The sequence below is a fragment of the Anguilla rostrata genome, chromosome 15 (assembly GCF_018555375.3).
Source record: "Anguilla rostrata isolate EN2019 chromosome 15, ASM1855537v3, whole genome shotgun sequence".
NCBI lineage: Eukaryota > Metazoa > Chordata > Actinopteri > Anguilliformes > Anguillidae > Anguilla > Anguilla rostrata.
In genome coordinates this window covers 21,878,862-21,901,591 of record NC_057947.1, presented here as the reverse complement: position 1 = coordinate 21,901,591, position 22,730 = coordinate 21,878,862, and the positions used below count along the sequence as shown (strand labels likewise).

Sequence of the window (22,730 nt, the reverse complement as noted above, 5' to 3'; positions counted from 1 at the left end):
AACAGATTTTAAATCACGTTTCCACTGATGCTAATGAGAGGGGGGCTGCTGTGTGTTGCTGTTGGAGGTGTAGTTCATCATCACCTGTCTCTCAAACACCCCACTGAAGTAGCATCAGAGAGCTTGGCTAATGAGGAACCACAGGACAAAACATGTTACTGTAGGTTCCAATACTTGTTTCTTTTAAGTAAAATCATGGATTTTTTTATTGGCACTATTACTATTTTTGGTGCAAAAATGGGAAAAAGAAAATATCCCTTGTTTAATGCATTGCAGCTTACTTACCATATTAGGTTATGATATTCTGAATGCTGCCCGGCTTACTGCCGGTCATCTTACCAGAATGCATTTTGTTATACACGTGATACAACCATGCCCTTACATGCGTGATGTCCAGGAGCTGGTCAGAGTAGGAGGGCTGGACAAAGAAGACAAGGCCGCTGACTGGAACTTCTTCCAGGTCATCACCCCTCTAATTATTTCCTGTGGTCAACAGGAAGTGACATTAGAAAGGAAGAGCCACTTTTTCTTCCTCTTGGAGGTTGTTTTGTAAACTGTATGTGCACTTCTGAAGGATCACTTTTCTCATGTTAAAGCTGTAATTGGTAACTTTCTCAATGCTAACAATGTGAAAACATCTTGAAAATCTAAACACCCGTTGGCCCTGCCCACAGAGGAAGATTCAGGGGGTTTACCGTTCGGTCCAGGAACTTCCTCTGGGTGCTGGCTGCATGGACCCCCATGCTAGTTCCCTTGGGAACGGGGTACATCGGTAAAGGACAAAGGTGGAACTCGGGGTCACACTCCAGGTAGCGTGGGGGTTTCTTGAAGGCCTGCAGGCCAGGCGCAGGGTTCTACAGAATACAGGAAGATGTTGAGCTGTGGAGCTGTTCTTGACAGAGGCCATTTAACACTGAAATCTGACCTATTAATTATCGCATCAGTCATTATCACCCATCATCACCATCATCATCATCACCATCATCCTCTAATCATTAAAAATCTAGAGTTCTAAACAAGGGCACATCGGCCGCAAACATTCTCATGATCCTATGCATGGCCTAACTATCCTTTATACTCTTGACTGGTTGCTTTTTATTTTCAGGTTTACAGAATTAAATTAAAGTATAATCAATTTATAATTTAGTCAGCTGGCAAATGCCTTTAGCCAAAGAGACTTACACAGTGTTTAATTCTACTACATATGTAAATATTATGGGCAAATTATGTGAAAGTACAAAGAAATACACTTTTAAAATTCCAAATCTCCTCCAAAGCCCCATCTGCATGGGCCCTAGACCAGACTCTGAGTTATTCATTAGAAATATCAATCAGTCATGCCATAAGCAGTGTGGGGTGGTGACTTGGATCAGGACATACAAAGATCCTGAGGGGGTGGGCATTCGGGGGCCGCAGCAGGGCAGGGGGGGCACTGAAACTCAGGGCGGGGGACTCTGCCAGGTCCACAGCCTGGTCCTGCTGGCTCTTCTGGGTCTGTCCTGCCCCCGCCGATTCTGGGAGACCGTATTCTGCCAGAGGTGGTATCATCGCAGGTAGAAGTTCATCCTGCAGTGTTTAACAAAGAATGATAGGAACATGGTTCCTACCGTATCAGAGGGGTTCTAAGCCTGATGACCAGAGACAGAGAGGGAAAGATGTGATGCTTAGGGCAGGCCTCTCCAAATTTGAATCTCATGTGGACTCCTGTCTACACTGGAACCATTTAATTCAGAACATTCCACTATCACAAACCCAGCACTACACATACAGTACAAAGCACTTTCAAATACTTTCAAATGAAAACATGACAATGCCCTACAGACGTACATCATCAAATGCATTTACATATTCTTCCATTAAATATTCTTCCTCATCACGTAAATGTGTTCAACAACTGTAATTGAGCAAGAGATTGGCTATAACAAAAACTATCACACAGAGGTCCCTCAGGACCAAGTTTTGAGTGCCATTGGTTTACAGCATGTTGCCGTGACGTTCATGGAACTTTGACAGACGGCCGTCCTGGTCCCTGTTCTGTTTACTCAGAAACAGTTTAATGGAGAATCTGAGGGCTTAGAAAATTGGTCAGGTATCCATGGGCCACTGGGAAAGACTCAGGATATAATATGATTGCACAAACACCAGGACCACAAAGACTGGTACTGATATCATAAAATGCTGGCTCGGGAGTCAGCGTTCAGTATGACAGTCGAAGCTATGCTGTGGCATGGCTCCCTCAGTACCAAGGGCTTTTTTGACAACCAAGTGAATCAGCCAGTCGGAGGCTAGTGTGCTGTGTCTCCTTTGAGGAAAGCTTTATGGCCAATGTGAGCGAGATGGGAAAAACACAAAGAGGATCCTCAGGCTGAGAATTTACAGACACCGGTTTTATGTTAAAAAATAGAACAGTCTCATAAACTGACCCTTGCAGCACATTCATCATGGATGACACATTTACTGTCACAAATTTTGTTTCAAAAGCTCCACAGGAATTCACTCCACAGAAAAAGCTCCAGTATTTACTGTGAGCTTGAGAACCAGCGCCAAAATGAGTCTCTGAGTGTGTAGGGAAATATTAAATCTCAGTTTAGTGATTCTATGCTATCATCATCAGAAATCATGAATGGTATATGGTGCTTACAGCCGGCCCCCACAGCAGATTTTATATAGATTTTCTAAGGGTTATGACACATTTACAGAAATACAAATTCACATTGCTCTACACTATAAACGATCTAAGCAGCATGCAATCGAACTTACAATAATAATAATAATAATACTTTTGGTGGTGAGTAGGGTTACCTGAGCCCCTGAGCGCAGCGGTCGGGCCAAGATACTGGGATCAGAGCCCTCCCACGCCTGAAAAGGTGACACCTGCCGATAGCCCATCAACCTGTAGTGCTGGGGAACCTTTAACAAGAACAGAAGTACATTTTAAGACAACAGCTTCATACGAGAAGGAACATCCTGCACAACCCCTAACCCAAAGTAACAATAACCTGGTAAACTGGAATGGTTGGGGTGAGACATTCAAGAAAGTGTGACTTGGACAACAGATTTTATGGTTATTCTACATGCAAGCATCTGCCAGTTCATCAAACACTTTCACTCCGGTGTTTCTGATAGTTTGTAGCTTAAAAGTGAGTTAGCTTTTAATTTTTTCAAAAGAAATAGCTTATACATATCTGAAGATAAAGCTCCTTGCCATGTTTCACATGCAGACTGTGTCTTCATTAGTGACCTACGTTCCCTCTCTAGCAGATACACAATGTCTAACAGTTTCAGTTCTACATGTGTGCTGAAAAGGGAGAGCCAATCCTTAAAAGCTTAGATGCATTAACAGAACCTTAAGTTTGAAGAATGGGACATGCGTAGTTATCAGAAGTGGGACAGGCTTCACGGGGACTGGACCCAGAGCTTGAGGGGTCTGGAGAGAGAGGGAGTAATCTGTCAGGTAATCATGCCACTTTCACACCCTGCACTTGTCTACCTACTGATCTCTGATCAGTCAAACAGTCAGTCAGTACTGCCCATTTACTGCCTTATTCACTGATCTCAGATCTGTCAGATAATCACTGTTCTGTCTTTGCTGCTTTACTACATGATCTCTTTGCCCATCTCACACAACAATATGTTGATATGTCCTCTCAATCCAGGAGGGCTGTCAGTTCCCAAAAAAGGCTATAAAATATTATTTTCTTAAAAAATAACCATTCAAAACTAAAATATTATATTTACATATAATCATCTAGTATACATAGTTTTCCAGAATGACCAATGGTCACTTGGCTCTTGGCGGTACAGCGCATTTTCATGGGGGGGGAAGAAAAATGCACCTAATAGGTGGTTCTAGTGTACAGAGGTGTGCAACCAAGAGTAAATAGCTCTGATTGGTGCAACAACCTGAAACAGGTGAGTTATTTCTGAAACGAGGTTCAGACTTACGAGCTCATCCAGGTGATCCAGACAGCTGAAGGTGGGAAAGGAGAATGGGTGGAGATTGTCCCGGGACAGTTTCAGAGGGAGGAGCTTCTCATCATCCCCTGTAAAAAAAAAGCAGATTATACACCCACACATGATGTTAACATTTTAGTTGAAAAAATAGAATTAATGATTAATTGTGGAGTTTAATCCTCAATCTTTGTAGATTGACCTTTAGCTTTGAACAACAAATCAAGAGGAATATTTACACTTTGTGCTTTTACACAGCAGTAGTATATACTGTAGTATCTTCTCTGAGATGGACTGACTAATGCTTCACCCGTGTATGTTGACGCTGACCTGTATGCGCGTCACTGTTAGGCTGTCTCTTCATCATGCGAACCGTCAGCTTCAGGGATAAAAGACGATTGTCCATGCGGCAGCGGATCAGGACCTGATACACACACACAGCACAGTGCACGCACTCACCGAGATGGAAACTAAAGCTGTTAACACAGCGTCTTAGAGATTTGGTTCTGGTTATGCTTCTTGGTTCCTGATTACACCTTATCAGTCCATAGAGAGAAATCACAAATTTCACTACAAATATCTATGAAGAATGGCAACATCCTTTACAGTCCCCTTGCTGTCATTCACCCAGAATTAGGTTCAATTAAACTAGATTTGACCCTCATTACACATTGGGCTTAAGATAATTCAAACTGGCCTAGGTATAGCAAATCTTCCCAAACCTTATTTATGGGACAACAGACCTGTGTAATATTGGAAAGATGGGCGCATTTGAACTACATGCGCTGAATTTGTGATCCTGTAATTAAATTCATGAAGGTTGATGACTTCCTTTTTCTGAGAGCTCAGATGCTACGGTGTAATTAGATTTTCATGGTCAGCTAGGCCCAAGCCGAGTCAAGGCGTTAATCTGCCATTTGTTCGCATCCGACAGCTGTATAGCCGGTTCTGATGAATATCAATTGGATGTTGTATGAGACCGGCACGCTCCTGCATATCTGTCACGGGCTGGCTGTACGGCTGAGACGGCACTGGCTCCAGTTTCAACAGAGACTGGCTACCCAGCAAGCCAGATAATGGCCAGGTAAAATGATAACATGCAAAAACAACACAATTCATAAACAAATGGGATCTGCTGCAGCATAAAAAAGGTGCAGCAATCAAATGTGAGCTTTGTTCCAAGGGTTTAGATGGCCTGAAGCAAGTTAAAACCAGGACAGGATTTAATATTAACTTGGGTTCTTTAGTTCTCAGAACAAAAGACCTTTTCAGCACGGATACCTTTAATCTTAGGTAAGGTAAGGAGCATCATATTGCATTTTAAATGCATTCTGAAATTACCCCATCAGCATTCCTTTGAATGATGATAATGAAAAGTCATAAATTCAGTTATCTTGCAGTATTAAATAGAGTCTGAAGATGTTACAGATACATTCTTTTTTTTGCCATTTTTCTCCCATTTTCTCCCCAATTTAGTCGTTATACCAATTCCCCGTGTGAATCACGGTCCTGGTCGATCTGGGGAGGGTGTAGACTACCATGTGCCTCCTTCGATACATGTGGATTCGCCAGGCGCTTCTTTTCACCTGTCATCAAGGAGTTTTTACAGGGAGAGCGTAACGCGTGCGTGCGGAGGTTCACGCTATCTCCCCCAGATCCCCTCCCTGCTGAACAGGCCCCCCGAACAACCAGTAGGACCAGTAGGAGCTGCTAATGCAACAATCAGGACTCATACCCTCACCGGCTACTGACCACCCGCGAACATCTGACCAAGCCGGAAGTACCACTGCCGGGGATTGAACCCGGGTCTCTGAGGTGGTAGGCAAGTGCTTATACCTCTACACTACCCAGACGGCACAGATACATTCTTAAGACCCAATAAAATATTACCCAGTCATCTCACCGAAAAAAGCATCTTATCGGTAACTGCTTGCAAATTGTTTTCACCGAGCCCGTCAGTGAAACCTTGTGTATTTGTAAATTATACTGAGATTCAAGATGACAGACCCCCTTTGTCAGATAAACCCTATCTTTGTTTAGCTTTAATACTGCACTTAAGCTCTTCATAAAATAAACATCTCATGCATAGTATGGTACGGAGGCTGATCAAAAGGACTCAGGATATTACCTACCAGGCCATTCATGCTAAGAAGACATTATGGGAAAATGCAATCGAAACATACAGGAACCCTGCTGTTAGCTTACTGACTAGTCTCTTTATCACAAAAACGAAGAGACATCAGTCTAAACATGAAACGAGGTAATGCCTACATTTTTTGTGAGTGTAATGGATTTTACTGAGATATTTAAGTGGATACATCCATTTTAAGGTTTGTGTTTAGAATAAGGAATACATAAAAAACCACTACAGATTTGTAACAGGCAAACCCCATTTTAAACCAAGATAAAATATCCCTCGGTGTATTATAGGACTTCAGCATATGCCTCTCTGCAGAATATGACAAACAAGGCATTTCCCAGTGTGGCACATTGTTAAATTTGGCACAAATTAACAAGGCGAGGACAGAGAAGTCCTTAACAAGCTCGTCAAACTAAATATAGCTGACCTTCGGATGCTCATCTTTAATGTGCTATTTAAAAGTTCTGTTTCAAGCGTTAATTGCTTTCACTTGCTTACATAGTTTCCCTGGACTATGGACAGCCAGGCCTCCTTTATGGAGTTAAATACACCAATTATACTTGTTTTCCTTCTGCTTGCAGATGAAGCAAGACAAACACACAGAAGCTGGATATCTGAAAGTTGCATTTGAACCATTCAGCAGCCTCAGTACTGTCACCATTATCCTGGAAAGCAACAGAGTCCTGGGATTGGATGCCATCAAAACTATTATTAAAATGTCAAAAAATATACCCAATTAGTCCATAATACCACAAACAAAATCTACTCCTTTCTGGAAGAATCAAATTTGTCGATGCACAGGAAAATTCTTAATCTGCAGATAATGATCACGTTTATTTTCTTTTTTAAATTCTTTTTTGTGAACAGTTTTTCTTTACTCCCCAATTTAGGATGTCCAGTCACAGTTGTAGGCCTGTTGACTGCCCTGTCCAATCAGGAATGAGCTCACCAGCATTTCCTCTCAGAAGTGTGCAGCCAGCCACTGTCTCTTATCACATGACACAACTGGTGCAGAACAGACGGCAGGCACCTTTCAATATGCACATTATGTCTGGCGAGAGCAACGGGCGAGGGCTTGAGGGATTTAGGGAGGGCTGGAGTACCTTGCGGGCAGCCTGCTGAAAGAGCAACAGAACCCTCTGTCTGACCTCCAGGGGGCTGCTGGGAAAGGCGTGGAATTCTGGGACATAATCCGGCAGCTGAAACACATTAAGAGTCGACATGTTACAGCACAGAGAAAGGTTAGGCTGGGTTTGAAGGGCTCTGCCCCAGTGGACTTTGGGATTAAAAGCCAGGTGGGATATAACTGATATCACTCTCAGGTGAATCTGAACTTTTAAAATTTTAGGTTACCTGTCCAGCGGCACGCAGGACACGCCTCAGAGACAACTGCGTCCGGGCCTGGTCATAGACTGCCTCTGTCACTTCCTCTCTTTTAATCTGTGAATAAAGACGAAAACGTTGAGTTTTTTCTGATATTTGGTGACCCACAAGTTTGAGGCCACAGGGATGCACAGGAGCAGGGTAGGCTGAGGAGAAGACATTTTATTGTGCGTGGGGGGAGAGGGGGGGTGTGGCAGCCCTCCAGGGTTCCAGCGAAGAAGAGCGGGGAGTTTATCACTTGAAGTGGCTGTCTTCTCTTCTCCTGAGAAAAAATTCCCATGAAGTGTGTAAACACAGAGGAGATAGGACAGGAAACGCTCCGGAACATCTGGGGGGATTCTGTCAGACATCCGTCTCTCTCTGCCGTCCCCAAATTCCTCCCAGACTGCCCAGGCAACCACGATCCACGCAGAGAGACTGACATCCAGATCTCTTTTTAAACAACCCGTTATCAACTGTGCTCCTATTTAAAATCAATAATTGGGCAAAACACCCCGAGTTACAGCAGCTAACAATATACCATACCTCAATAATATTACCAAATACATTAAATAACTAAGATATTTATTGTCTAATATCTTGACCATAATAAATATAGTGTTGCTATTGTACATCCTCAAAAAATAATTTAAATATGAAATAATGTCCCTTTTGTAACATTTCCACCTTATGATATGAGCCATTGAGATATTTCCACGTGGACATATTTTCTGGGTCTGAAGATGTCAGTCCTGGAAAGATCAAGCTTACTCTGTCCTGCTCCATAGCTCCCTGAGGCCATGTCTCTATTTCTCAGGGGTCACTGTCTCCCTGTCTGTTCTGGTAGAAAGCAGAAATTTTGGGGTCACCCTCCGTCACATCTAAATCACATGGCGTTATTTTGAGTTCCTCTTGCTGTGGTGTCTATTTAACCCTTCATCAATTTTTTTTGTGACTCAAGATTCAATTGTTCTTTAATATAAAGAATATACATTTTTGCTGTCCTGCAGACCAAAAGGCCATAGATCAGCTGGCGATCAAATGATCCTACCTTATATTCCTGAATGGCCCGCTCTCTTTCTTCAAGAACCTGCTTCCTGGTCTGAGCGGAGACAGGGTCCTTCCCAAGATGAACTTGCCTTGTTTAACACAGACGCAAGAGTTACTAATATGGTCTCATTCATTTCAATTATGGTCTCATATCTGTTCATACCCAATATGCTGATTATAATAACAAAAACTAATATATTGTGTTTCATGTTTTCTCCCTGAGCAGAAGCATTTTTAATTCAAAATGTTCTTTCTGGGCACAAAGGCCTCAATTCAATCTAACTGCAGTGCACTTTGTTGTAGACTTCCTGTTTTATTATGGACATTGATCCTGGAATTAACTGGCCAGGTGTTGCTGCACACTTCATTTTACCATCTCAAAGTATTGGCCCTCTCTTCCTGGACGTCCTGGCGAACTTTGCTTTCAAATAAAGCTTCCTTCATCTGTCTTGACAGGAACCCCGCCCTGGTTTGGGACATCGCTTAACAAGATAAAGAAAGAACACACACACATATGTAAAAAAAGATAGACTGGAATAACACTCTCCTGAAATAGATCACATGGCACAAGCAAAGGATTTCTCGTACCACAAGCCTACCAGGACTGTACTGGTTAAAATGTATTCACATTGGAAATGTTAAGTATAAGTCTGCCAGAGTCTAAAATGTAGTACACATTACTAGATAGACTTGAATAGCTTCCATAATAGATAATGAACACCCATTACCACTGATTTTGTTTTGTTTGCTTCCAAAATTAGGCTCCACAGTGCCATGTCTGTTATTAGTGAATGAAATTTGAAGCCAAGCACACTTGGTTAAGTGCCAACTGCAGTTCAGCCAGCATTCTCCCATATTAAGAGGAATCAGATTTTGAAAAAAAGAAGTCACAGTGACACAGGCTATTCAGGGGCTAAATTCTTAATGCTGAGTCATTAAGTCAAAGACCTGTACTGGAAAATATGTGTTGTCATACAGTTATGATGTAACAGTATTTCATAATGATGGCTAAGGGAAGCTATGCTTTTTTAAAAGATAGAATTAATGGGTTTTCAGTGTGAATGACTAAGAAACGAGAGAGGGGGACTACCTATCACCGATCCAGCATGTTGACAGCATACAAACACAGACTCTGCAAAGACCACAGGGCCAAGTGAGATTGTCTGTTTCTGAGTGTCATAAGAACAAAACTTAATCAGAAGATTATGCCATTCAACCCACTATGACCTGTAATTTTGCCAACTGTCTGTGCTTGTAGTTACTGCAAACTAACTTTATGTTAATTGTTACACAACCGGTGTCAACGTGGAGGGAGTCATGAAGACTGAATACAGAGACCCGTCTGCGTGTGGTCTACGTCGGAGCAAGTCAAGAAGAGAGCGCATGGCATGGGTTAGCGGAGGATGCTTTCATCTTATCTGATTTTCAGGGAAAATTAATAACGGGGACTCTCTACGATCGTCCAATGAACAACAGGTAGGACTGTGTAACACAGGCAAGGCAGGGCAGTGTGTAAACACTCCCAGAGATAGCACCTCGAAACTGAACTGCGTCACACTTGTAAGGCTAATAAACTCCCCGGCCTTTTCGATTGCTTTCATTAAAAGGTGTAATAATAGAGAGAGGAGTAGGTGATAGGCAGGCACAGGGCGTAATTCCCAATGCTGGCTATGCAGATCTGTCATTTTCTGAAAGTGCTCTTTGCGTAAGCTTTCATTATCCCATATGTTTGACTGTGTCACTGCACAGCACTGCTGAAGAGCACTGACTGACATAGTGCAGTCTTTTTTGTCATAGACGACTGTAATGAACAGAACAGCAGCTGGTTTTTAATACAGAAATGATGAGGAGGATTAGGCCCTACAGGCTGCAATTATTGCGTGCTGTGAGGCAGAAACATATAGTTTTTTTATTCTGAACTTGAGTGAAAAATCCAAATGATTAGGAATCAAGCGTTTCAAAAACATTTGGAGAAAATACAAATTTCGATTTGACTGCATTTGTTCAATTTTTCAGGCAAAGAAAAAGGTTGCACAACAAAACATGGCACAATTACCGTGGCAACTTTTAACATAAAAGGCTGCACGCTCTGTAGTGTTTAGAGCATGTTACAATAAAACAGAAGGTCAGTGGTTGAAATCCCAGGCAAGACAATACTATTTTTAATAATAATATCATTAGCATTGCAATTTACCTCAACAAAATTTTAAAAGAAACCCAGTCACATACATGGCTTGTGATTGGTTACAGTCAGTACCTTCTCTCAGGTCTTTGGATCTCATTTTGTCCTGTCGCTGGATCAGCACCTTGGCTACTCCAGCAGGGGTGGTCACATCTATAGGAGGCTTCAGGCCCTGCTGCTCCTTCTCCTTCTGTACAGCAAGACCGTTAGCAAACTCTCACAGCTGCGAGATTGACAGGTGAGCTTCCAATAAAGGAGCATAACTCCTACAACTGCATGGATGAAACCATGGAAACAGGGCCAGAGAAGGGACTTCCAATGAACTAACAAGACAACAATTAATCAAAGACTATTATTACAGAAGATGGGGTGTGGCACAGTGTCTTAATCCCAGGCAGGGAGCAACTGAATTGCTTTAGTAAAGAATCCACCTGTATGAATGTGCACACTGAAAGCTATGTAAGACATGGCAGACATGGCCATCTGCTACCCACATACTCAATAATAATAATGGTGAATAGCATTTTGGTCATGCTGTTCTGGGCTGTCCTATTTCCCTCCAGATGAACTGCATTGTGACAGAGTCAGGAGGAAGAGTGGATGTGGGAATCATGGCTCACCTTGCCAGGGCCCTGGGGGTGGGCCTGGCCCTGGCTCTGGGTTTGGGCTGGCCGTAGCTTCCTCTTGGTCCTGGACAGGTGCAGTAGTGAGATGGACTGAGGATCCAGGAGCTCTTTCAGTGACACACAGCCCTGTGTGTCACCCATTCCATCACTGTCCTTCTGACTGGAGCCGAAAATACACACATACTGCCAGTTAGAGATGTTATTATAATAACAAAAGAAGGTATTATTATTATTATTATTATTATTATTATTTTAAAATTAATTTAGTAATTTAGAAATTCTATTTATGACAAAAGCATCACAAATTTAAAAATTACATTATTAATGATAAACGTTATTATGTATAATATACCACTGTCATCTTCATTTCTTTATGTGGTTGAGTCATTTATTTATTTTCAGCTCCTAACTTAAAGTGTCAGTTCAATAAATTATTTTACAATTCATTCATAATATAACCATAAATTAGTTTCTGTGAACAGACCGGAAAATGTTGAAATGCAGGGCGATCTCTCTATCTACTCATCTCATGATGTCCACTTTACAAATCAATAAATCTTCACTCATCCATACATGCACCTATCTATCTCCTCATCGCTCATTTCTCCCAATTATGTCTGATGTAGCTGCGCACGAGCCCCATAAGCCAGTCTCAGGGAAGGGGTCTGATCAGCAGGCGACCTTTGTGTGGCTGTACACTTGATATCAGAGCACATCCCTCTGGAGAATCATTAACTTCCCTGTGCTATAAACGGGCAGAAATGCAGATCCGCCCTCCTTGATGGATTGCAGTCATTTTCTCATGGGAACAGAGTAGGGAGGGGGGTTCTTAATAAGCAGACGCGCAGAGAAACGCATTCAAGCCCAATTATCTTACTAAAGCGCACTCATCTAAAGTCAAATATGAATGCACGACTTCCTGCAATTCGAAATATAGACTTATCTTTAATCCCATTACTAGCCTTATTTCACACAGTATATGTAATGTTATGGCTACTTTAGGCAATCAGCAAAAATATTAAATATGTATACATTATATTTCCTGTAATAATAATTTAATACATATATTTATATTCTGTCAAAATGTGATGTTGAATGTAAAAAAGCATCTCATTGGTGCTGACATCACAAAACTGTCAGAGATAGAAGGAATGCATTCCCATGATCATATATCAGACAAGCAGCACGAGCCAAAAACAAGGCCAATTTATGAGCCGTCTCGTCATACAAAGGACCACAGACCTGCAATCAGTCAGCGAGTGCTGGACTGCAACTCTATGTGGCTATAGGGAGTTAGGATCACCTTGTGCTACGCACATAAACTCCAGGGTTTGGTTTGAAAATGAATGCAGGACTGCTGGAAGATAAATCTAACTTATTTCATAAAGGCTGCTTCCCAAAAACAGGACTGTATGGACCGGAAAACAAAGAGGGTAGCAGTTGCATTTTTGCATATCAGTGTGCCTCTTCATACAGCATAACCTTTTTCAAGCTTAATAATCTGATTAAAACCCAACACCATAAAAGGGATACAGGGAGGAGGGTACATCGTGTTTGTACAGCAGTCAAAGTGCTGAAGTGTGTATTGCACTTAAAATCGTCTGTATCAAACTTTTTATTATTATTTTATTTATTTAACCTTTATTTCATTAGGCAGGTCAATTAAGATTTACAATAACGGCTAGGAACCTAGCCTTTAGGGTTTAGGAAAAATTTTTACTGGATCCAGGCCTTAAAATCTTTATAAACAAACACTCCAGTCATTCTAGGTAGATAAATATATAATATAGTGAAAGTATCATATAAGTATCATACATACATACAGCTTCAATCACTGCCATTCCATGAAGTATACACAGCAGGTGGACAGCGGGCACCTTATTGATCAGAGGTGTCGCTATTGTGCACAGAGGCAGGGAACTCCATGCTGACAGAAACCTTCCCTGGGTTAGAGTGTTGTGTTCCACTGAGAGCTAATGTGGATGCACAGCACTTTCCTGTTCTGTTTCACACATTTATCACACAGGTGAATGTAAATAATTTCCCCCCTGGCCTGGGCATACCTGAGGCCCAGGTAAGGAGAACAGGTCCCCGTGAGGGTGCAGACGTAAGGCTTGGAGTTGAATTGAGAGATGACCAGCTGCAGGGTGGTCTGGGCAGTGCCATACTCCAGCGGGGTAAACTTCACTGTCACCATCACCCTCCCATTAGCTGGGATGACCCCTAAAAACACAAAGAGATTGGCTGACTGGCTGATGACTCAGCTGTGGAGGACTAAACCTCCTCAAATTAAAGCTGTCAATACGTGTATACTTATACTCATATTCTGAAAAGCAATTTTACAACATATTCAGCATATGTGCCCAACTGTATTGGAAAAAGATAGATCTTGAGATTTCAAGATACTTTTGCCTCATCACCTGGGAACAGCACTGCAGGCAATAGGCACGCCAGGGCCATGCCAATTTAAACATTAGCCTACTCATCTTCCCTCAGTTGATGTGATTTATTAGAAAATACTGTCTCCACCCTGATAAGAGGCCAGCTTATTTCCTTCTGAACCCAACACTCTAAACTGCATGGCTTTTGCTTTACAGCGAAGGGGTGTAAGGCTTGCACGAAAGGCTATATAAAATATATGCTGAACTTAGATAAGCAATTTTAAAATATTTTTTTCAGATTGTATACCATTTCTCACAAAGGAAAGACAGAGATTTGGTGCACCGACCTCATTTGTGTGAAAATGACTTCAGTGATTAATGAAGTGTTGGAGGAAGTGGGGAAGCTAGTGTAGTGCTGAACCATTTGGGTAGGACTACAGTAAACATCTAAATTCATCTCCAAGGCCTGGCTCACATCAACACTCCGGAGACAGTCTGGTCTGGGATAAGCCCCGCCCCTCAGGCCCCAGACGTGGTTGGTTTGGAGTAAACTGCACTGAAAGCAGTGGGCAGGTTAACTAAGGATAAATCAGGAAAATTGGGTGAGAGGGACGCTGCAATGCAGGGTGTTGACAAGGTGACCGTCAAGGGGGACCGCCAGGTCATTTGGTGGTCCTTTTAGAGGGACTTGAGATTTAAAAGGATTTGGAACCTCTCTCTTAAGAAAATTCATAGGGTAACATAATCTGCTGCAAATGAATAGTTATATACAGATGCCTTCAGCAAGTAGAATTGACATCTTTGGATGTTGGTTTCTCAGAGCATCACACTGGTGAGCTAAAGTAACTATAGGGTATAAATATATTTGTATACATTTTGGAATGTTGTTTCATGCATAATCAGCATGGCTGACAATGCTGCCTCTGTCTCAAGTGACATGGTTATTTAACGTCACCGGCAGAAACACTAATTTTCAGAATACAATGATGAAAATTATTTCCATAGCACACGCCAAACAACCCTCTTTGTTGACTTGTGATCTGTGGCATCTGTTGAGTCTTTCTTTCAGATGACATTTCAGATTGTCCTTGGTTATTTATTTAAGAAAAATGAACAGATACTAATTGTTCGGTTTATGTGCTGTACATGACTGTTGAAACAAAGCTTCAGATTTGGTTACATGCTTTTGCATGCCCTTATCAAACAACAGACACTGATAAAACGCTGCACGTTGTCAAATCAAATTATGCAAGGGAAAACTTTTGGAAATGATTTTTTTACTGCTATTAATATACTTTGAATTGTTGAGACATTCTCCTATTTGCTAGATCTTTTAAAATATTTATATTTGTAAGGGCTTCTGATTGTTTAAATAGTGTCTATTAAACTTCATAGCAAAATTTCTCATTGCTTTTCTCTCTTACTTAACTCTTGCAGAGTAAAAATAGGAGAACAGATGTTCGAAGTTCAGAGATAGGTGAGAAGGAGTTCCCAGTATGAATTTGAGCATTGAATAGTACTGTACATAATATTACTATTCAATGAAACATCCATTGAGTAATTACACTGACTTGCAGTGTGTTTTTGGAAACACGTATTCCTTTTAAGGCTATGTTTAACACTTCTTGAAAAAAGTAGTTTTTTCCACACTCTGGATTTTGAAGGCTTCCAAAGCTGATCATAGAGATTTGGTTAAAAAAAAAACCTGGTCTGAGCCATTTCAGGCTGAGTATCTCCCTTGAGGTTACAGGAGCAACAACCTGTCTGGGATTCAGTCCCACAGCCATCTGATCACAAGCCCACTTTCTAAACCTCTGAGCAAAACTTCTGTTCCAGTGAATGAAGGTCATTGATATACTCCCTTCAGTCACAGAAGTAGGTAGGTTAAACAGTATTGTACCTTCCATAAGTGGAGCCACTTAGCTGTGTTATGTACCTCAGTTCCAGTAGCAGACACACAGACGTACAGCAAGCGAGGTGACGCTGCCATGGCCCAAAAATATCCCAGTGTTTTGTGTGTCCATTGTGTTTTCAAAACACACTAAGCGGAGCCGGGGTGTCACAATACCAGCAACTCCCTCACCCCTTGCATTCGCACAAACATACAGGCACCTCAGAGGCGAGCAGAACGTGAAGCCTCCTGCAGCAGAGTTTGAGCGCACGCAGAGTCACGTGACCCCAAGCCAGTGGGCCGTTAACTGATCTGTTCCAACTCACAAGGCTAAGTGCTGACCAGGAGTATCATTATAACTGAGCATGCTGCAGAGCTGTAAAATTGATTACTCCCCAGTCACTCATAAAAATGTGGAAAAGTGCTTGCGTGTGTCTTACAACTAGTTTTATGATGCATATTTATAAAAATGAGGAATACTGTAGAAACAAGTAATACTGTTTCTACAGTACATGCCCATAGGAATTGCCAGGAACTGGCAGTATAAATCTCCATACTTCCCGTTTCCTTTCGAAGCCAGGTGGCAGTCCAGTTTTTTTTGTTTTGTTTTGTTTTTTGGAATGGAGCCGATGGCATGGGTGTCAGTGCGTGGGGAGAGCTCGCTGTTTATAAGTAATTGAGTGAAAACCAAGGCTGCCTCCTTCAGTGAGCCATCCAGTACTGAAATCATGTTTGAGCATCATCTTCAGTTGGTTGTAGTTGTATTGTTAAAATGATTCCACACACCATTTGGAATATACACATGTGAAAGTACAGTACTTAATAAAGTATATATCATTTATATTTTAGATCAGAATCAAAATTTCTGAATAATGGTTACTTTGGATTACAGTTTTTCTTCTCTTGTTCATTTAGGTGCCCATCAAAAAGATTTGAGGGGCTCTGTATTTCATTCAAATTCTGAAATATGATTTGCCATGACTTTCCACGAGGTCCACGGCTAAAGGGAGAGGAGTACTTCTGCAACGTGATGGGAGAGCCCGGTTGCATAAAACGGCAGAAGCTACTATGAACCAATCAAAATGTTCTAGTGCATTTTCATCGTTTAAAACATAATTAATTGACAGTGCTCCACCCATGACAGGTTTCATGATACCTCGCACTCCAACATTGCGGACTTCATTGCCCATCAGCCCCTTTATGTGAGGCGGAGTTACCTGAGAGAGGCTGGATGTCGAATGCCTTGTGCGGCTCGATGCAGTACACCTGGAACTCAAAGTCTATTGGGCAGCTGCAGCTCAAGGGAATGCAGTGGCTGATGCTGAAGGAACATACAAAACATTCACATTTCATTGCACTGAATTGTTCTTCTGTCAGTCATCATCCTATATACCATAGCTATTTGCAAATCAAAGAGAACTGTAGTTGTTTTTTAGTTTTTTATTTTTAACTATGATTTGCATGGGGGCGGCACAGTGGTGCAGTGGGTAGCACTGTTGCCTCACAGCAAGGTCTTTGGCTCAAATTTGCATGTCCTCCCAACGTGGGTTTCCTCTGGGTACTCTGAATTCCTACCACTATCCAAAGACATGCAGGATAGGTTAACTGGAGAGTCTAAATTGCCCCTAGGTGTGTGTGTGAGTGAAAGGTGTGTGTGCCCTACGATGGACTGGCAAACTGTCCAGGGAGTATTCCTGCCTCTCACCCAATGCATGCTGGGATAGGCTCCAGCACCACCCACGACCCTTACCAGGAATAAAATTCCATGAAAATCCCAGTTTAAAAAAAAATACATCAATTGTCTTTATATTTAGGCGGAGAAGGTCTCAAATTGCTTAAAATAGCTTCATTAAAAAACTTATGCCATGACACTTTTAGATAAACCGGTGTAAAGTGTGTATTTTCTGTGATTTCATCCTCAGCTAGGTTTACATCTTGAGACCACTCTAGCCTTCAGCAGAGGGCCCAGGTGACATTTCACAGGGAACTGTGAGAGGAATGGATTTGCAGTTGCTGCCAGAGATCCCTTCTGTGCAGAATAATAGCTGGCACTTTTCCTTCTCTCCATCCTGCCGTTCCTAACTCACCCATCTCACTCGCTCCGACACAAATGCAAACGAAGGGAGCCTGCATGCTGCACTGATGAGAGCACATAAAAGCTAGCCATTATTCACCGCTGATTGGCCTTGTGGAAATGTTTCTACAGTAATTAGTCAAAGGGGCTATAAAGGAGGGACCTCGTGCTTCTCATTGTCTGTTGGAATAAACTGTAACCCATTTCCCACCTGTTGAGTACTGCACCCTCACCTCTCTCAACAGTTTCTAATCTGTTTTTTTACTTTTAATCCAGATTTTAAATCATATCATTGCAGCTGCATTATTTCCCTAATATGAGTCATAATTGCTAATCGCATTAAAATGTTAATTTTTCTTAAATCTTACCCTAAACTCTTAGAATTAGCCATAAGTGGAATTAATGTGTTACCTGAATGAATTACTTGTGACATTGCATCATTTGCTTAAATGATTGCTGTCCGTGATAAGCCTGAATCAGTTCTTTCATGAGCAAATAAAAGTTAACCATACTGCTAAATTGATCGATCCTGTTTTTGTCCCAAATATACCACAAGCTTGCGGGGTACACCCACCTTTATGACATTCCCTTGGTCTTTGGCTTTCTCACCAGGGATACGTAAAAATGTTTTCTTCCAAGTGCATTTTATCCTGTTCTGTGCCAGAATTAAATGCTGAAACAAATGCTGAGTAAATGACCACAAGTCACCCTTACAATAGGCAAATTAAAAAATGAACAAATTAAAGTGGTAATTATTTACTGCACGTTCCATTTATAAAACTATTATGTGCTTTTTACTATGTATTATTTGCGATACTATGCAAGGAGTTTGGAGTCCCTAGAAGCAGCTAAATTTTAAGGTGGTTCAGCCGTATCTCTGCCAAAGAGGAGGGCTCCTCCTTTTAGAACATCTTACTTGACGAAGCAGCTCTCTCTGATACTCTCTGCTCCGTCCATCTCTGTAAGCCGAGCTCACCTTTATGCAGAATATTAAAAGGTAATCTTTATTGCCTTCCGTTCACAGTTAATATCGCGCGTTTGTTTATTCCCCGAACTTGCCTGAGCTGTCCCCTTATCGTGTTTCATAAACGCGAGCGGTGCTTTTTGTTCTCACCTTATTTGTTTTGAAAACACTTGTGCATTTGTTTCTTTACGGGCATAATATGACTGTGGTTACACCGTGGGCTAGAGAGAGCAACAGATACCGTAATGTTGTCAGTGTTGTGAGACTGAAACTTGAACACGTCATATACCTGAATTAAACACCAAACATGCCATTGCAACTTTTCCCAGTATTTCATTTTCTTGTGCAAATATCCACTTTGAAGGTCTGCTGTTTTCCACCCATTTTCATTAATGAGAGAACTGATGGAGCTTGAACTTCACAAGGTCAGCGCGACAGTTGGTTACGTCAAAGAAATTTGGGCGTGTTTTTTGGTTCCTGTTTGGATCCTGTCACTGTCATTTTCTCAGACTGCTCTCAGACTGCACACAAACTTCTCTCCTCTGACCAGAAAAAAGTTATCATAGACCTACCTCAACCTACAACTATCATTCACCATGAATCGACCTGAACTTGGAAGTTAATAATTAGGAGAGAATTTGAAGTATTTAGAAAATTAACCCCAGAGAAATTTTCATTAATAATATGATACCAAGCGCTTACAGAGGTAAATAACCCTTATAAGGCTTGTTAGAAATAGATTGGAGAGACAAATACTTCCTCTGTTCTTCATATTCCACCAATCACAGCACCAGGACAGAATGCCCAGCCCTCTAAGACCAACAACCCTTGCCCCTCACCTCTGGCCCAGCGGGACGGGCGGCAGGCGAACATGGGGTGGTATGTCCAAATCATTGATGACGGGGTACGCGTGGACAGGTACCAGAATGTTCTCGTCTCCCTGCAAACAACAGGCACACTGTAGATTGAGGTCACTGCTGGGTTCATACAGGCGTTTTCTATAAATGACTGTACATACAGCACAGCATCGGAAAGTTCACACCAGCAGGGCAGGGATCAGTTCAGGAAATTAATGGCAGTTTCATCCATTGTTATTGAACAGTCAGCATGTCAATAAATGGCTAACAAGTCTCCTGCTCCATTTACCAATCTTAATTTACACATTTACACACCAAGACACATACATCATATAAACAGAAAACTACTTTAAATGTACTGACTCCCCTTAGATAGAATAAATAAAATGATTTTGTACATGTGTGAGTTAGTACATGTGTGCTTCTGTGAACATGCATGAGTATATTAAATTTATTATATTTATCCTTTAATTAACTAGGAAAATCCTCCTTAAGACTAACATCTCCTGCGCAGGGATGACCTGATACAAAAAACACAAGTTTCAAAGACCACAGCACATAGGGAAGAGAAAGTCTCCTGAGTGCAACACTGGAGTGTACTGGGTGTTAGACTCCTACCTTGCAGTGAATCCGAATGCAATCGTAAAAGTACCGCCACTCATCTGGGGAGAAGTGCACTTTCACAGTATAGGAGAGCCCTGGGACAAGTCGATACTACAAAGCACAAACACTTCACAGTTAATACTTGCATTTCATGGATGAGACATCACCTTCAGCAGCAAGAATATGTCATTCAAAACACCATCACAATAAGTTATTTTTTTAATACATGTTTTTTGAATAATTACAAATAAAATCACTCTTAAGCCACTAATTACACTACAAAATATATAATAAAATGTTGCCTTGAAATTGGTTTTTTCCAACATCTTAATGCACACTTCATCTTACTTTGAAACATCTTATTTAAAAAGGTAATCATAAAAGGCACGTATAAGTGATTAATGCATTAAGATATGATTCTTGGGAAACTTTCAGCACTTAACCAATGACTTTCAGGCCATGTTAACAGTGAATGTTCACAAGCATCAACACTTTGAGATTATGTTAAAATATACACACACCAAGTGATGAGATGAACTTCTGTTTCACGATTTCACAGAAGTTACTGATTACTACCAACAAAAGTCATAGCAAACCAAAATATTCCTTCACAGCTGCATAAACATTAGAAAAACAAATGAATAAAACATACATATAGATGAGTTTACCTTTTTTGAATACTTTGTTTGAAAGTACTTTGTTTGGGTGGGTATAATGTGGATGTTCACAACTTCAGAGGAAATGTTAATGAGTTTCTTTGGAAGGAAAAAGATTACAGAACAGCAATTACCGTATGCTTCCTTAACAGGCACACCATAAATGCTTGATCTGAGAAGGGTTTGTATTCACATAACCATTCAAATCCATTTTCTAAGCAAATATTTTCCAGCACAATTGTACACATTTTGAAACCTACTGCAGGACTAGAATTCAACTACTGTGGTTAAAATCATGTCACTAGCAGTGCCACACCTATGAGTCAATCCCACATCCCTGTAAATATATCTAAAAAATATTATTGACAAATCACAAATACCAAAGATGAAACAGAAGCAAAAAAGGCTTGGTTCTTGATTTCATCAGGTCCTGCAGTGAATCTTTGGGCCCTTACTTACCAAGGCCCTCTGGTAATCCTTCCCCAGTTCGAAGCCGCCAAAGTGAATCACTGAAGGCTCGGCTTGTATGACATCATTACCCTGAAGTTTGGCAAAGATTTCTGGGAAGTTAAAGGAGACAGGCAGAGGATGAGGAACAAAGTGCAGTGGTTTTTAGTCAAGCATATCACACAAATTACTAGATTAACTAAGTAACTATGGTAACTACAGTACTAAGAGACCTGTCAAATTAGGCTGACTCTCACTTCTATAAAGCATGACTGTGAATAACTTAGTGTTTTGCTAATTATTTTGATTGGCTGATATGAACTGCAACTATATGACTATTTTGTTGGTTGATATGATAAACACCGCCCACCAATTATGAGGTTTGTAAAGCCACACTCTCCCATTACTAATGATAAATAGCTTTATTTATTATTTGTTACATAGAGACCCTTAATGAAAATGTATACACCTCTAACCCAACTACAACTGGATATTTGAAATTCAGGTTAAGAATTAAGGATAAGAACATTCTCATTCAAAGGTATAGTCTCAATATCCCACCTGTAATTCTGCAACCCTAACCTCCTTGTTATATGTCTAGTTCCTTAACTGGCACAGAATAGAAAGATCAGAATCATACTGGTTTCCAGAAGGTGGTGTGGCACGTCCAGCCCCTTCCTGGTCTCCTCCACCAGCTGCCCCAGAGGGAGAGGGCTCTTTTTCCGGAAGCTTCTTTGGAAGGTCTCTGGGGCAGAGCGCACCACCTCCATCACAGCCTGGTGTTCTTATTCCCAAATTTCCAGGGTGAAACATGCCATCAGGACTGGAAGAAATCAATCAATCAATATTTATTTTGTATAGCGCCCTTTATCACAGTGATTCACACTTTTACACTCTTTAAATTGAGAGGTTAAATCACTTCCTTTTTTTTTACATTTTTTTATATTCCAGCATTCTGCTATGCAACACGTAAAACAATAACCGTGAGCCAATTACATTCCATTGAAAATGGAGGTGCCCAGTTCTCCATTCTGTCTTACTCATGAAACCCTGAACTAATCGCTTCTCTCTTCCCCGTTGGGGCTCTCTTCTGAAGGCACAGCCTTTGGGTGACCTCTTGACTCATCGATAAGACAACCAAAAGAAGACAAAAGTGTTGCAAAGCCTCTTGTCGCTGGGGATTATTGATTTTTCTGTATGCATGGTGTGGCGTGGGTGTTTATCCAAGTCTACATCACTATAGATTTTTCACATGGCTTATTTTGGTAAAACAATTGCAATCAATAATGTCTACAATGTTAGAGATAAGGATGAAAACTATCAGAGGAATTCTATCTCTGAGGCTGACTGGGTGGGGGAATTAAGGTGATTGGCTGTTAACGTCATATTGGGAAGCAGTGGTAACTGACAAAGGACATTTGAAATAACCTCTCTTGCTGGCAACTGTTTGGTTTTTAGGCATTTAGCAAATATTCTTATCCAGAGCAGCTTAAACAGTGTACAGCTGAATATTTACTGAAACAATGGCAACTGCCCACCTGGGAAT

The 22,730-nt window shown here is 41.2% G+C and overlaps 1 protein-coding gene across 1 annotated transcript in view; it reads right to left on the bottom strand.

Annotated features, from left to right (window-relative positions):
* cfap221 (cilia and flagella associated protein 221) overlaps positions 1 to 22,730 on the bottom strand; it is a 29,692-nt gene that overhangs the window by 5,950 nt on the left and 1,012 nt on the right. Inside the window, exons 2-21 of the mRNA XM_064310867.1 lie at positions 21,825 to 22,007; positions 21,197 to 21,297; positions 20,750 to 20,836; positions 20,097 to 20,192; positions 19,461 to 19,561; positions 16,801 to 16,904; positions 13,375 to 13,534; positions 11,306 to 11,471; positions 10,761 to 10,875; positions 8,877 to 8,985; positions 8,505 to 8,592; positions 7,445 to 7,531; positions 7,195 to 7,290; positions 4,282 to 4,375; positions 3,946 to 4,043; positions 3,347 to 3,427; positions 2,803 to 2,910; positions 1,381 to 1,566; positions 696 to 854; positions 383 to 483 (exon numbers count right to left, since the gene is read on the bottom strand). Coding sequence (XP_064166937.1) covers positions 383 to 483; positions 696 to 854; positions 1,381 to 1,566; positions 2,803 to 2,910; positions 3,347 to 3,427; positions 3,946 to 4,043; positions 4,282 to 4,375; positions 7,195 to 7,290; positions 7,445 to 7,531; positions 8,505 to 8,592; positions 8,877 to 8,985; positions 10,761 to 10,875; positions 11,306 to 11,471; positions 13,375 to 13,534; positions 16,801 to 16,904; positions 19,461 to 19,561; positions 20,097 to 20,192; positions 20,750 to 20,836; positions 21,197 to 21,297; positions 21,825 to 21,954 — 2,267 coding nt within the window. The 5' untranslated portion in view covers positions 21,955 to 22,007. The remainder of the gene's footprint in view (positions 1 to 382; positions 484 to 695; positions 855 to 1,380; positions 1,567 to 2,802; positions 2,911 to 3,346; positions 3,428 to 3,945; positions 4,044 to 4,281; positions 4,376 to 7,194; positions 7,291 to 7,444; positions 7,532 to 8,504; positions 8,593 to 8,876; positions 8,986 to 10,760; positions 10,876 to 11,305; positions 11,472 to 13,374; positions 13,535 to 16,800; positions 16,905 to 19,460; positions 19,562 to 20,096; positions 20,193 to 20,749; positions 20,837 to 21,196; positions 21,298 to 21,824; positions 22,008 to 22,730) is intronic.